This window comes from Leuciscus leuciscus, assembly GCF_965113295.1.
Source record: "Leuciscus leuciscus genome assembly, chromosome: 15".
Lineage (NCBI taxonomy): Eukaryota > Metazoa > Chordata > Actinopteri > Cypriniformes > Leuciscidae > Leuciscus > Leuciscus leuciscus.
The window spans coordinates 27168780-27184286 of NC_138739.1; the positions used below are offsets into that span (position 1 = coordinate 27168780).

The window sequence follows — 15507 nt, forward strand, 5'->3', positions numbered from 1 at the left end:
TTAAGTTAAACACAAGATAACAACGAAACCATTATGTAACTGAAGGGTAAATATGTGTTTATACGTCAACTCTATAATTCAATCATTATTTAAATTATATCATAAAATATAAATGATATAAACGGAATCAAACAGGTGCATAGGCGTAAAACACTGAGTCATCACTGAAATCAGTGCTGAAAACTTCGTGACAGTGTAAATAATACGTTAAAGAATCATTCTATCAATCGAAAAGAGCTTTGTTTTAAAATATTAACCATAACTTGAAAAGAATGACATACAACATAATACACAAACATGCTCCTGCTTCCCAATACAAAACCCTATTATTGTGACACAGGCTAGCGCTGTTAGCCGGTTATAAAGTTGATTATTACCATTAAACACCGTGAATAAGTTTAACCGATACTTGGTTTTGCGTGCAAACTTGCTATACAGACCAATCCGGCTTTACTAAGTATATGTATAAAGTTAAAGGCGTTAAATAAGAGAATTCTGAGAGACTTACGTGCTATGTGCGCGGCGAATCTTGTGCACTGTTTCTTTAAGAGCCCCAGCAGTCACGTGACCGTTCAACATGGCGTTACACTGGAAGAGTTTGATGCGCTTTCGTTCATCAACACGGCCGCTGATTATCTTCGCCTTCTGCCTGACTGTCATCCACAGCCTGGGGAGTGATGTGGACAACTGTGATAAACTGCATTTGGGACAATATCCTTTGAAAATCGCCTTAATATATTGGGATCGGTGAATTAGTAGCCTGCTAGATAGCATTGTGGCTGCAATTGATGGTTGTTCATAACATAAATGTGCTAATTTTACATATAAATCATTATTTTACATAATTACGGTACAGTGAATACGATTTTGTGTTTAGATCTGTGATTTAATAGTGTATAGAGTTATATAGATCGTTATTTATGACCTACATAGCATATATCTGTTTGCTTTGTTAGACCTTTTGGAATATTTCAGATGTGTTTTTATTATACATAAGCGTAAATTAATTACAATCTGTGTCTATATGTTAAACGGACATAATAATGGACGACATGATCTATGATGGCTCATGTCACTCATATTCGATTATTGATTGCTGTTTTCCTGTTTATTATTGTGAAGCTGCTTTGAAATAATCTGTATTGTGTAGAGCACTAGATAAAGGTGACTAGAATTGAAATCAGCATCAGTAATGTTGCTTTAAATACCATTTGATTCCACCTTAACAGTGCTTAGGTATCTGTGTAAAGAACCCAAAATAGATGATGCAACTCAAGAACCAGAAAACTGCAAGGACCGGTTGGCCTGGGGTGAGTCTGCTTTTATGTTTCACTATTTAAAATGCTTCTACGTTCTTCGACATATTATAATGAAATATTTATTATGCATAATTGATTGTAATATATACATAATATATTACATTTATGTTATATATATATATATATATATATATATAAAATCGATGAAATATATTATGTACATATTACAATCAATTATGCATAATGTATTATATGTATTATGTATATGAAATGAAATATACTTTATTGTCCCTGATAGGGAAATTTGTAATGGACTCCATAGTCAGCATTTCGCAAAAACCTGATACATTAAAAAATAATTAGACAAAATATTCATACACACCATACAAATAAAAATACACATAAAAGTTGTTATAGACACAAAAATACACATAAAAGTGTAGAGTATATATCTAGTAAAGATAGTATATAAACAAAGTATTAAATAATGTATAATAAATATTTTTATTTTAGTAGCCTATTTTATGCATTATATGTAATGTATAATATGAAAAATGTATTATTCATAATTTATTGTAACATACATAATATATTAATATACTGTATATAACAGTGTAGAGTATAATATAATGTATAAAGATAATATATAAACAACGTATCATACATATTATATGTAATGTATAATGTTATGTGTGTATGTATTTTTGATGCAAATATATATTTGATAAATAATATATTATGATTATTATATAATTACATAACGTAATATATATTGTATTACAAAAAGTGTATAATATTTTATATACATCAATGTAGCATTTAATATACATTTTATAAATAATATATTACAATTATAATGTATTATATATTAATATATAATGTAATATAAATAACTTATATTATTAAATGATATATATATATATATATATATACTGATATGATATATATATACTGTATACTGTGTGTATATATATATATATATATATATATCATTTAATTGTAATAATGTCTAATATATTATACTATATATATAGTATTATTATAATAAAAAATAAATGTCTCTATAATTGCCAGAATATGCCTGATACCAGTTATGACTTGTGATATATTAAATGAGGAATCTAAGGCTGTGTTGTCATTTCAGTGGAATGCCTTCCCGCTCCAAACATCAGCTGTCGGCTGTCAAATGGAACACAGTTCAAATTCAGCGGTGAAGAGGTTGGGTTCAACAAAAGCGTCCCATGTCGAAATGTGTAAGTCAAACTTTACCTTCATGACATGGCCTTACATTAAGAATGTATTTACTTTTTTTTTTTTTTGTGAGTAAATAATCTGTTAACATCTATTGTTTTGTCTTGCATTAGGAGTGGTTACTCATACAAAGTGGCTGTTGCTCTGTCACTCTTCCTGGGATGGATCGGGGCGGATCGGTTCTACTTGGGATACCCTGCCTTAGGTAAGAAACTACTGTCGGCTAAATCGAACTTGGCTAAATGTGTGGGTCACTAGGCTATGGATCCAACATTGCATGTTTTTCTCTTTGGCTGTGTGCCGTTGCCCCGAAATCACCTCTTTCTGGCACCCATTTACCCTTCAGTAACTCATGAAAATAGGAGTGTGCAGCAGAGCATATATTTTTTTATCTGTTCTGTATCAGTAACAATCTCAAAATGATTTATATCTGTATTGTTTATGAATAATATCGAGCTTTCCCCTGGCTCACCTGTTATCCAGCAAACAGGAGGAGTGACTGTCAGGCCAATTTTTTTTCTATTATTCTGCAGTTATTCATTTTGAAGCCATTATCAGGCACATCTCTAGTGCGAGTGCTGCGCTGTAACACAAGAGACCTTCAGAACAGACAGAATCAGTCCTGGATGTTCTGCTGTTGACATCATCTCTTGCCTCCTTTCCAAGGACACACCTTTTCGCCAGATGTTCTCTGAGTGAGAATCACACGGACTGATTTTCTTGCACCGATCTTGATCTTTTTCTTGCTCTAATATTGATTTGAAGAGGCATATATATAGACATGGTCATCTGGAAATCTGATTTGATACCGATAATAATAGGAAGATGGTATTTATAGCCAGTAGCCAATATGATTACAGATTAGTGGTCGACTAATATGTGTTTTTAAAGGCCAATCCTGGTAATGAAATCTATAGACTAGGGTGGCAGATATAATCTTGAATATTTTTTTTTTTACACAGTTTAATGATAGCAAATAAGATGTAGACAAAATTACAGACTTTAAGTTAGCACTTATTTTACACAATATTTCTTCAAAATTCATTAAAAATTTAATCTGTTTCAGTGTTATTTTATTTATACAGTATCCTATTATAATTTTTATTAATATTTTGAATTAGCTTTTATATTTTTCATTTTCATTTTAGTTAACTTTTTATTTTATTTTTTATTTTTTATTAGTGTTTGGTGTTAGTAGTATTTTTATTTTATTTTACTTAGTCGCCAAGGCAAAAAAAAAATCATTTTTATTTATTTATATTCTATTTTATTTCAGTTAACAAAAATGTTTTAATAGTTTTAGATAATGATTACAACACTGATCTGTTTGGTAGACTTAGCAGGGCAAATTAGAATTTTACTACAGTGCAATAAATAATGACTACATTTACATTTATGAGATTCAGTTTACGGAAAGAAAAAAAAACTAAAGCATCTGGTCATAAATTTGGAGAGAATTTTAGGGGGGAAATGTTTAATTGTCATGAAATTAATGTCTAAATGCAAAAAAAAAAAAAAAAAAAAAAACTGGTTTATATCTTTAAGCAATATAAAATAAAAAATGCTTATGAATTTAGAGAGACAGCTTGTTTCCGCAAATAAAAAGGATAATTGCGACTTTATCTCTCAATTCGGACTTTTTTTCTTGCAATTGCGGGTTTACATAAGAATTGCGTGATATAAAGTCAGAATTGCAAGATTCAGAGAAAAAAGTCTTTATTTTTCCTCAGAATTGGACTTTATAGCTCACAATTGCGAGTTTATATCTCACAATTCTCAGAAAACATGTCAGAATTGTGGTTTTATATCTCGCAATTATGACTTTTTTTCTTGCAATTGCGAGTTTATTTCTCGCAATTATGAGAGAAAAAAAGTCAGAATTGTGAAATAAAAATGTGCAATTATCTTAATTTTTTTTAAACTTTAACCACAATATAAACCATCCCCAACATATCTACGCATATTTTGAAAATAAACTCCTGAGACAAAAATCACCAAAGTCATGAAACAAGTTTTCCCACTTTTAAGAAAAGGTACATGCTGTTCACATGTGAGGCCAACATTATCAGTCCTTGCATGTTCTGCTTTTCAGAACATGTGAAAATCCATCAATGACCCTTTTTTGAGCACCTTGCTCTTTCGTTTTTTTTTGGTGCCAACTGTTTTAACAAAACAAGTCTGCACGCGACAGCTAATTAACTAAAACAGTTCTCTTTGCCATCAGATCTCATGGTGTTAGTCTATCTATCCCATGGAGCAATTATTGTCATCGCATGCAGATGAGTTCAAGTCGCACATCTAAATCCCAAGGTTAGGCTGGATACAGCGGGAAGCTCCGTCTTTCTGCCTTTCTCCACGTTTTAAGGACTTCCTGATCAATTAAGCACCTGCGTTAGGACAAAAGACCCTGGGCCTTTGAAGGTCCCCCTTGTTCCTGGCTTCTTTGTGCGAGGAGCGCAGGAGTTTGTGAAAGGCAGACTCACACCGCGCTGGAGTCAGTTGTATAGTCTTGTTCATTGAGAGCGTAATAGCCCAGCAGCTCTGGGGTCAGTCCAGACCAGGTGTGCCTCAAAGGAAGGCCTGGACTTGTTGAGAAGACATTCTGCAGGTGGCTTCTTTGATAGCCGTCCTGGAATCAACATGCCTAAACCCCTCAATGACCAATTATAAGTAATATTAGGGATGATTAGCAGCAATTATGTTTGAATCGCAGGATGGAAGGTTTTTTTTTTTAATTGACTGCAGATCTCATGGGCTCCTGATGGTGTTTCAAATGATCACTCAATGGACATCCAAAGTACTACTTAAATTTAAACCATAATTGTTTATTTTGTGCCAATTATGTGTGGGCATTATACATTTTAACTTGGCTCATGAATATTAATTGGCAGTCCTACCTATTTGCTGGAAGGCAGGTAAGTCTCTAATGCACAAAATTCAGTTCTATGAATTGGCTGATTATTATAAGTTGACCTTACAGCCTTGCACAGTGGCTTAAAAACTTCAAAAACAGCCTGCACTAATGCAAGAATGAAAAACAAACATTTTCATAGGTGCACGTTAAATAGCTTTGCCCTCAAAATTGTTTTTCTTTGTGGTCATACAGAGAAGCCAGAGAGAAAGTGTTTTTGGACACAAAGTGGTTATGATGGGAAGCTTTTCAGTGTGTTCTTGGTTAACGTGTGGATCACTCTTTGTTTATTCCCAGGCCTGCTGAAATTCTGCACAGTGGGGTTCTGTGGAATTGGAAGCTTAGTGGACTTCATGTTGATATCCATGCAGGTAAGAGACTTTAATTTCCAGGTTTTGGCCCTTTTATACTTGTTTACTTTTCCTTCTGCATTCTTTTTGGTGCAAGTTGATCCATTTTTATTCTTTTTAATTTTTGGTTACTTATACCTAATTTAATAGTTATTAGGGTTTTTGTTTTTATTGGCTGCGATTTTCACACTGTATTTTGCTTTCGCTGTGGGCAGAAAAAAGTATTTAAGGTTTGTAAATGTTGTGTCAGATCTAGTTGGTTCTAACAAAAACTGTCAAGACACGTAAGGTTTATATTTGAAAAAACAAATGTTATTATTTATAAATAATTTATTTTGAAAAGTATTATATTTGTCTTAAAGCAACCCTCTACAGACATTGGCTAGTCATTTAAAGGAACACTCCACCGTTTTTTGAAATAGGGCTTATTCACCTTCTTTCCTACATTTAGATAGGTGGCCAAATGCATTTTTGTCTCAGTGCATGCATTGTTTTAGTTTGACAGGGTTGGCGCTAGCTTAGCTTAGCATAATGAATGGAATCCTTTGTTGCCAGCTAGCATGTCATGAGTAAAAGTGATAAAAAAAAAAAAAACCCCACCTAATTACTTCTTGTGGCCTGCGTATTCACAACGAGTACAAATAGCGATGCAGATTAACACTAGGCGATTTCCTATGCAGATTTTGATTTGGGACTATATTAGGGGGAAGCACAGGCGAAGCACTGCTACTTGGGCGCAGAGATATCACGCCCTAGTAGCAGTGCTTCGCCTGTGCTTCCCCCTAATATAGTCCTTAATATATAAGTCAATATCTGCCTAGGAAATCGCCTAGTGTTAATCTTCATCGCTATTTGTACTTGTTGTGAATTAGGTACGTTTTTTTTTTTTTTTTTTTTACTTTTATTCAGGACATGCTAGCTGGCAACAAAGGATTCCATTCATTATGCTAAGCTAAGCTCACGCCGACCCTGTCAAACTAAAACAATGCATGCACTGAGACAAAAATGCATTTGCCCACCTATCTAAATGTAGGAAAGAAGGTGAATAAGCCCTATTTAAAAAAACGGTGGAGTGTTCCTTTAAGGCTAGTAATCAAGAATACAATTTTTTTACTATAATATATAATATACATTTCAAATACTATTAAAGTCAAGTGAATAGTCTAAGAAAATTAGATCAAATAATCAAACTACTAGCAATAGCACAAATAAACACAATAGAACACAAATTAAATAAACTGTTTTTGTAGGGTTTTCAGGTAGATCTAACAGTAGATAGATACAGATTAGGCAGATTATGTACAGAAATTGAATAAAGCAATCAAATGTAAAATAACACTGCATAGTATTCACTGTATAATTAAATATGGATATATAGAATCCTTATTAAAGTTACAAAAGTTATTCAGTCAAGAGCATTGGGTGATTTATTTAATTTTTTTCTTGCAGTTAATCTGTTGTTTGATTAACATTAAAAACAAAGACAGCAGCAGGAATATTATGATGCTGTCACTTTTAAGACATTATGCACAGATCCAATATGCTGATACTGTACAAATGTATTTTCTTTCTCAACAGTTTACGTTCACTTAAGACGCAACCGACTGTTTACTAGAATACTCACCAAGATGAGCATTTTGACATAATATTGTGTGAAATTGAAAAACGTGAAAGGGAGCACAATTCTGTATTCACGTCACGTGCTGTCAGACGTGGCTTTGGATGTCAAGTTTGCGCACACAAAACTTAGCGAGTTATCTTTAGCATCTTTTTCTGCTTGAATGTTTAAATTGGCAAGGCTTAAAAGCGTCTGCTAAATGAATACTACCTTACATTTAGCATATTAGAGCAGTAACCAGGGAAGGCACTTTACCCACAATCCTGTAAATGAGCTGCAGAGACTCAGCACGGACTTGTACTTGAATGCTTGTGTTTGTATTCAGTGGCACCTGTGTCTCTCCTCCGGTGGCTCCAGCACTGTGAAAGGAGCTAATGAGAGCCTCGTTTGTTTTCGCCTCCTCCTCCTCATGTCCCAAGCTGCACACTCCCACAGGACTCCCCTAACCTCCATTAAAGGCCCCCTACACCTGACAGGAGAAAAAAGACGCTCCATTTGTCATCTTGTTAGGCCTAACCTCACCCTCTCCACTCTCATTAGGCCTCACAGGCCTGAATGAAGCTATACAAGAGAGATGTTTGCTCACCGCTGCCACTTCCACATGCCACCAATGACAGATATTTATGGCAAGCTCTTATGCATGTTGAAAGATGGCTCCAGGAATAATTATTACACGTACTTTAGAAATCCTTCGGCTGCTACGTCATATGTTGGAAATGTTTGCGTCCCCTGCTGCTAGTGAAAACAAAAAAAATGTGTGTCTGAACTACTAAACGCTGGGGGAACAATGACTTGATGTTTTCCAACATGTTTCAACAGGACAGGACAGCGTGTTACGATACCTTATTCGTAGTTTATCTGAAGAATGTGATATCTATCAAGACCTTTTGTCATTTATAAGCTTTAAAAGTTCTGGCCTTTCAATCTCTTTCAAATTTACTGACTTCCATAAACACTGTGTGCCTCAAGTCCTCTGTACCTAGTTTGATTATTCGTAGTCGCTTGCAGCGCACTGCTTTAAAACAATACCTGTCCATTCATTGACAATTTCATGCTTCTGCTGGTTTATCATGACTCCCTCAGTTGTTTTGCGTTCCTCCTCAGAAACGCCCGCTCTTTCCTAGCCGCAGTGGATAAATAAACCAAGCCTTTATTTTTTTAAATGGCCGTGGCGGCTTTGATTAACAGGGCCACTGCAGTGTTTATTGTTCTCTTAATGTCTTATTGAAGGCCCTGGGAGAGCAATGCTTTTAAGAAGTGCCTCTGGCAGCCAAAGCTGTCACGCGCTAACATTCTCAATTAGCTGTCGACTGTCGTGCCTCTTCGTTTTTAAATTGTGACACTTTTGATAAAGAGTATCCCCTTCCCTCGAGACCCCATTTGCGCTCACCGCTCCTTTCTAAAACCCCATATTTTATACACCAAACTACCTTCACTAAAAGCGGTGTCGTTCGGTAAATGCATCTTTGAGAACTTATAAATAAACACCTGGGACATGTTACTGTAATGTATATTCATCAATATTCCTTCCTGCGAGTCGTGCCACAATTCGGCCTATAGTGATGCAATACAACGGCACAGTGAAACTTAATGTTTTAGAGTGGAGGAATCAATCGAGTTTGATGGATCGAATGTTAATGGAATGAGAGAAGATGAACGTGTGTATTCAAGAAACTCTAGTCGACCACCACACCGATCTAGACAACTCTCGGCCGATACCATTGCGAGAGGAAATAGCTTGTATTGGGCCACTGCCAGATGAGTGCTAATCTTGATATGGTAGAACACAGTGTCTGTGTTTGGTGGGGCTTTTCTCCCTCCACCAGATGTGTGTTCTCATTATCATCCCGTCCCAGAGTGGAGCGGAGCAGAGCCGGCATAGCCAGGTGTTGGGCACGCACGCCTGCAGGAAGCCATTACACTGTCTTTGTGCGTCAGTCCAAGCATGTTGCTCGTATAGAAGCTGATCTCAGAACTGGCACGGGCCCCAGTTTGGGCTCTAGGCTCATTGCTGAAACTCTGATCTGGGGACTGTCCTTTGGGACACTCCTCCTCACTAGGACTCAGAAAGCAACCTCAATTACAGCACTGCCTGGGGTTAAACTTAAATTGCTTCCAATTCGGCATTACTGTCTTATAATTCAATTGCATGAGCATGAGCCATCTGAGGAGGACGATAGACCCAACCAGCCCACCTGGTATTCATCATTGTGTAATGTGGAATCATGTAATTGTCTGGTGAAAGATTACATTGTTATGTATGTCTCCCTACGCCGTTTTGACATTCGAGACTCATTTTGTTTGCTCTGGCATAGATTGTGGGTCCATCAGACGGGTCGGATTACATCGTGGACTACTACGGGGCACGCCTCACCCGTCTTTCGATAACAAATGAGACCTACAGAAGAACGCAGCTCTCTCCGTGAAGACACCAGGTGAGGATCTATTTGTCAAAGCTGTAAAAACGTATCTATCCAGGGTTGGACAGGAGGGTTATGAACTTTGTCATACAGCAGTGTTGAGAGAACAGAAAAAGGGGCGTATGGGTAAGTGGCATATTTTGAAAGTTCTTCAAAGACTTCTTAATAATGCGCTGACTCAAGGTCAATGGTGATCTCAAGTGACCTCCTGAGGTATCAAAGCAAACTGGCAGACCAAGGACACCTTCAGCTTGATCTAAGCCCCCGTCCACCACCCCTCACTCTCTTGTTCCCCAGAAGGGGCTCCCTGCTCTAGGGAGAGAGCGATTAAATGTCAAACGTGCCGAGAGGACGTTGGGAAAACGGTCGTGAGATTGCACTTATTATGGCTGGCACCAGGGCTGCATCTGTTGAATTTTGTCCTGGTATCCCACACACACACGCTCTTGCAGACATCCCCATATCCAAAAGAAAATAGTGGCCGCGTTCTAGACGATTACTTATATCTGTGTCTTTCCCCTATCTGTTTCTGTTTCCTGCCAGTGCGGTTCTCTGGTTAACATTAGGTGCAGCAGGGGTAATGGCGGTGACAGGGGTGTTATGTGGAATGGGACCCATGTGGAGACCATTACTTGTTCTCCTGTGTTTACATTGTTCCAGCATAAGCCTCCGAAGATACAAGGTCTCAATCCCACATCATTCATTTGCCACATCTCCTAGTCTTTCTTCTATCTCCTTAGGACAGTTTTACGAAGCAAGTCTAGACTGAATGCAGAGGTACCCTGGAAATCCAGAGTTCTCGCGAGAGCACAAGTTGAATTTGCTCAGCGAGTTACTCTGGTGTCGAATAATGATGCTCATTAAATATGCCCCTCGATCTGAGCTGCACCAATCACATCGGGTTATCTGATATAGGTGGGCCAGAGGCGAGATGACGACAGCGCTGTGACGTCGAAGTCATTAGTAAACATTGCAAGATGGCTATGGATGAATACCAGTTGTTTGAAACGGCTTTGGCCGCTACAATGAACGAGTAAGACTTGGCTTTTTATCTAAAACAGGAACAGAAGACGCCGCTCGAATTGTTCCTTTGCAAGAAGGACGTTTTTGCTGTTTTGCCGACCGGATACGGTAAGAGTATAATCTACCAGTTAGCTCCGCTGGTAGCTAAGCGTATGGGGTTTATTGTTGTGATTGGTCGTAGTGTTATCCAATTGCGTTCAGTGAGATTTTCAAATGCATGTTTGGTGCCGCCCCTCGAGCTGGCCGATTTCATTAGTCGACGCCAGACCATTAATCTTTTAGATTTAGGTCTGGATTTCCAGGCAAATGCAGATGCATTTTCAGTGGAGAACTGTCACTGACCAGGTTTATCTGTGTTTGACTTAAAAATATCATGCCATCACCTCACACCATCATCCCTGCTATTGCCTTGCAGCCTGATCCACACTAGTTGATCTAACATTAGATCAATTGCTATAACAAGAAAAAACAGCCCGGAAGATCCCAAGGTAGATCTAGATAAAGTACTTCAGATGTAGATTATTTAGGGCTAGTCTAGACCACACCACCCAGATTATGATGATCTACACCTAGATCTAGACTGAACAACTCATATTATGATGATCTACACCCAGATTAAGACAAATATCCTGTGTTGCTCACATGTTAATACATCCAGTCAAATGCAGTCCTTGTACACTGAAAAAAAAAGTAAGATTGTCACTGGGGTAGTACACTTAAAGTACCTTATCTGCCCCTAAAAGGTGCAAAATTAGTACCTTAGAGTAGTACCTCCTAAAGGTAAAAAAAACAACAAAAAAACCTGAAAATCTACAGGGCATGAAAACCTCCAATAAATGTACTAGAACCAACAACTTTCTTAATCCTTTTTCTGTTTTTCTGTTTCAACCTTATACATAGTTTCCCATGTTTACATCAGCACTGGAATGAATCCAGAAACCCAAATGATGTTCTTCCTCGTATAGGAAAAATGATACTGATCCATTTCAGCATTGGAAACGTTCCCTGCCACATGTGTCGTCTTCAGTGTGGGAAGAGACTGATTTATCTTCTGCTTGTGTTGTCCTGGACCTGCTCCCAAACAGAACTAACTCTTTCCATTCTGCCGTTTCAGGTGGATCCCAATGAGATGACTCACCAAATGTACAGGATCGTGTTATGTAAATGCCATCTTTTCTTTGGATATGCCTTTGCCGTTTCCAAACACAAAGACACATGGATATGCCAAACTACGCTCTGGGAAAGACTAGTCCATGCAAATACAGCTCATGTATGTGCTGAGCTGCGTTGGTCCCACTGCTCCAAGCTCTGCTCGGAACCTTGCTCTTTCGCTCTCTCTCCCTCCCATCAATCATCAATCTCTTCCTTTGAGTCATGTTGCAGGAATGTAGTCCATCATTTGTTTCTTTTCATTCCGTGCCCACACTAGCTTCACATCGTTGGACATTGTGTGATGTTTTGATGTTATTTAAACACTGTAAATAAAGTTTTAATATCACTTTCAGTGCTGACATGTTTTGTACTTTGCTTTGTTAGTAGAGATGTGCAACTTATCGGTTTCAATATTGGATCCGGCCAATATTAGCGGATATTATTTTATGTCATTGGGCCAAATTGGCCGATATAAAAACACACTTTATTTGTAAATGTATTTATTTATTTTAGTGTCAGACATCATATTTGTATTGGCCATAATATTAAAAATAATATCTGTATCGGTCAAAATAATCTCTGATTGTTAGGTATCATACAATATTGGGTGGTTACACTTTTCAGCCGTCTTGTAAAAGTGGCCCGTCGTTATCCCTTCTGATCTTCAAACAATCTGTGTCAGACCAATGTCAAGTGCTCCTTCAATTTCACTCGAGTGCTTCTGCTTGTCTGCCCTGCCTCAGTCCGTCACATTGCCATTAATACAGACTCCTGTAGAGGCTCTTCATCACACTGAAGTGATTGCGGAGCAGGCCCGACTACGCCAATGTGTGTGCGCGCACGTGCGTATGAGCATGCTTCCTTATGAGCTGCAGTGTCCTTGCTACAACACGTACGACTCTGCTTGGATATGTAAAAACATATTTAGCCCGTTCCCCAGCCTCCGGGATGACGGGTGACCAGTGCTGCTTTGGGACTCTGCCTAAGCTCTCCTGAGCCTGCTTTAGGCATCTCTATAAATCTCCATGAAACAATAGTCTGGACAGCATGGTTTCGCTTGGTTTTAAGATGTTCAGTTGCTTTGAAAAGCAATTGCATGGTTCGATTTGAAGTATCATTCATGTGCGTAGCACTAACAGTTTGAGTTAAGTCCTGAAGTTTTCTACTTGGGGTTAGGGATTTGAACTAATCCTTGACCATAAGAATGTGCAATAATAATAATGCACTGATAATTTGTTTAGATTAAGTATAGCATGTCATATTGCTGTCAGTGTTGTTAAATGTCTCCCTAAAAAGGAGAATAAGATAACTTTGATCCCAAACTTTTTAATATAAATGAAAAAAGGGATTACTGTGCAAGATGTTTTCCTAACCCCCTCCGTCCCTTTCTTTTACATCTTTTCTCTTCTCCTCTCGAGGTCTTTTCTTGTTCTCCAGCAGTGCAGGGCTTATCAATAGACCAGCCGGATAAGAGACCAGAGATTTATAGTGCACTTCCCACAAGAGAGAGCAGCAGCTCTGGGACTGCACCCTCCCTCAGTGCGGAGGAGGCCATTCCTCATCCGGCCCTGGTGTTTTATAGGTGCAACCTCCATCTCTCCCTCTCCCGCTTTAGGGCCCTTTGAGATGGAGAAAAATTAAGAGGAGGAAACAGTTTGGAGGCAGCGTGGGGTGCTCCCTTTCATTTACCCTTCCAAAAACAACAAACTCCCAAAGGAGGGGTCAAATAATCCTGCATTGCAGACCACATTGATTCCTTTTGCAGCTGCATCAGGTGGGAAATGGGTCCAGAATCAATTACTCTATCACTAATTTCCTATATGGTGCGTGTCGCTATAAGGATGGAATGAAAACGAGTGAGTGAATTTGGTGGCTGATGTAAATATGCACTGGAAAGTGCTCTATATATGTACCTTGCTTTGGAAAATAAGGTGATTTATATAGGTGACCGAATATTTGAATCATTCACGAAATTATAGTTTACTCGGTGTAAAATCATTTTGGTTTACAATTATACTTCCTCAGGAAATTAGTCAAGAAAGATGGACACAATGGCCACTGCTCAATTGTGAAGTCCATTAGACCATAGGGTGTCCCGGGCTTGTCCAAATACCCACACTTACGGTTTTGGCCACTTGAGAGCACATACACGTGCGCAAGACTGTCCCAGGTCTTAAAAGCGCCAAAGCTCAGTGACCTTAATGCACACTAAGCATATCCCATCATGCATCATGTTCAGAAACTCACGGTTTACTCGCTTTGTAAAACAACGTGTTGCACATTTTATTGGTGCAAAGATGAGTGTATATTCTGTACATTTGTACCGGCTTTTTATCACTTTATTAGAAGCACCACAATTACTAAATAGTGTTGTCTGCAACATAGGGACTACTGAACAGACATTTGGAAGTTTATTTTAAAATGCAAAGTATTGAAAATCAAAATGAAACTCTGTAAACACTTGCATTTTTACAACACTATAATTGTGTCCCATCGGGTAATCAAAAGTTCTACACACACTTGCAGTCTTGAGCACTTCTGCAAAAAAAATACAGTAAATACGTCATGTAAGTAGACAAGTGTGGGTATTTGGACAAACCCCCTTTTGTCATTATAGGTTTCAGAAGGGTGCTTGTGAGCGCCAGCGCCCCCTTTGCGGGTGATATTCACCACCCGAACATGAAGCGAGCACTGCAAGACTGCTAGTGAAAGTGAAGAAAAGGGCAGCCATTTTGCTGTGGCGCCCGGGGAGCAATTGGGGTTTCGGTGCCTTGCTCAAGGGCATCTCAGTCATTTCCTACCAGTATTGAGAATCAAACCCGCAACTTTCACGTTACCAGTCTGACTCTCTAACCATTAGGCCACGACTGGCCAAAAGTCAAAGCGGCATTACGTCACAAAAGTGCGGACTCGTAACAAGCAGCCTTCTCCCCCTTGGATTGTTCAGCAAGCTAACTACAAATCAGAGTGCATTGTAGGTATAAAATAATGAATAGTTTGGAAAATGTAGTTGTTAATTTACAAATTAAACATCACTACAAAATGGCCGACAATACTATTTACACAACTTCAGACATGACTAAAGTGTTTTTATGAGTGTTGGGCAGATTTGCTTCACATGGATGTCCTTGAAATGTCAAAGGCCTCAGGCTGAACTGAGTCATTGCCCTCTGTCCACCTAAAGCGTCTGATATGCAAGACAAGACTAAGCAGTGCTAACAGGAAACGGCTGAGATCATGGGGCCTTAACGTTTTGCATAAGCCTAATGGAAGGTTGTGAGGTCATTCGACGGCCCCAAAAGGTTTCTAGACACTTTAGCCACACTTAAGTTAAAAATTGACACTAGTTGATTAAATTTAATAATAGTCAGACATTTTTAAATGTGACTTCAGTGTCCAAATATGTTTTGGGGCCACTAGACTTAAGGCTGTGTGTTTGACATGATAGGAAGTAGACAGGTCCACAGCTGCGAAATCCCACTGTGAGAGCAACATCTCTGCTCCCTTCCCAGAATTCAACAGT

At 38.2% G+C, this 15507-nt stretch overlaps 2 protein-coding genes across 10 annotated transcripts in view; one reads left to right on the top strand and one right to left on the bottom strand.

Annotated features, from left to right (window-relative positions):
* Nucleotides 1-603, bottom strand: part of patj (PATJ crumbs cell polarity complex component) — a 119342-nt gene extending 118739 nt beyond the window's left edge. For all 9 annotated transcript variants that reach the window (XM_082138661.1, XM_082138662.1, XM_082138658.1 and 6 more), the window contains exon 1: nt 509-603. The gene's annotated coding sequence lies outside the window, so the exon portion shown is untranslated. The remainder of the gene's footprint in view (nt 1-508) is intronic.
* Nucleotides 540-12336, top strand: tm2d1 (TM2 domain containing 1). Its single transcript, XM_082138668.1, has 7 exons — nt 540-711; nt 1237-1310; nt 2404-2512; nt 2624-2715; nt 5719-5792; nt 9705-9824; nt 11947-12336. Exons 1-6 carry the CDS (start codon nt 578-580, stop codon nt 9813-9815), a joined length of 594 nt encoding a protein of 197 aa, XP_081994794.1. The 5' UTR covers nt 540-577; the 3' UTR covers nt 9816-9824; nt 11947-12336.
* The last annotated feature ends 3171 nt before the right edge of the window (nt 12337-15507 follow it).

Excerpts from the sequence above, each read along its gene's own strand:
- tm2d1 (XM_082138668.1), top strand. The coding sequence starts at position 578 with ATGGCGTTACACTGGAAGAGTTTGATGCGCTTTCGTTCATCAACACGG. Across the intron at positions 712-1,236 it reads GATAAACTGCATTTGGGACA|GTATCTGTGTAAAGAACCCA; the intron begins ATATCCTTTGAA and ends AACAGTGCTTAG. Across the intron at positions 2,513-2,623 it reads AGCGTCCCATGTCGAAATGT|GAGTGGTTACTCATACAAAG; the intron begins GTAAGTCAAACT and ends GTCTTGCATTAG.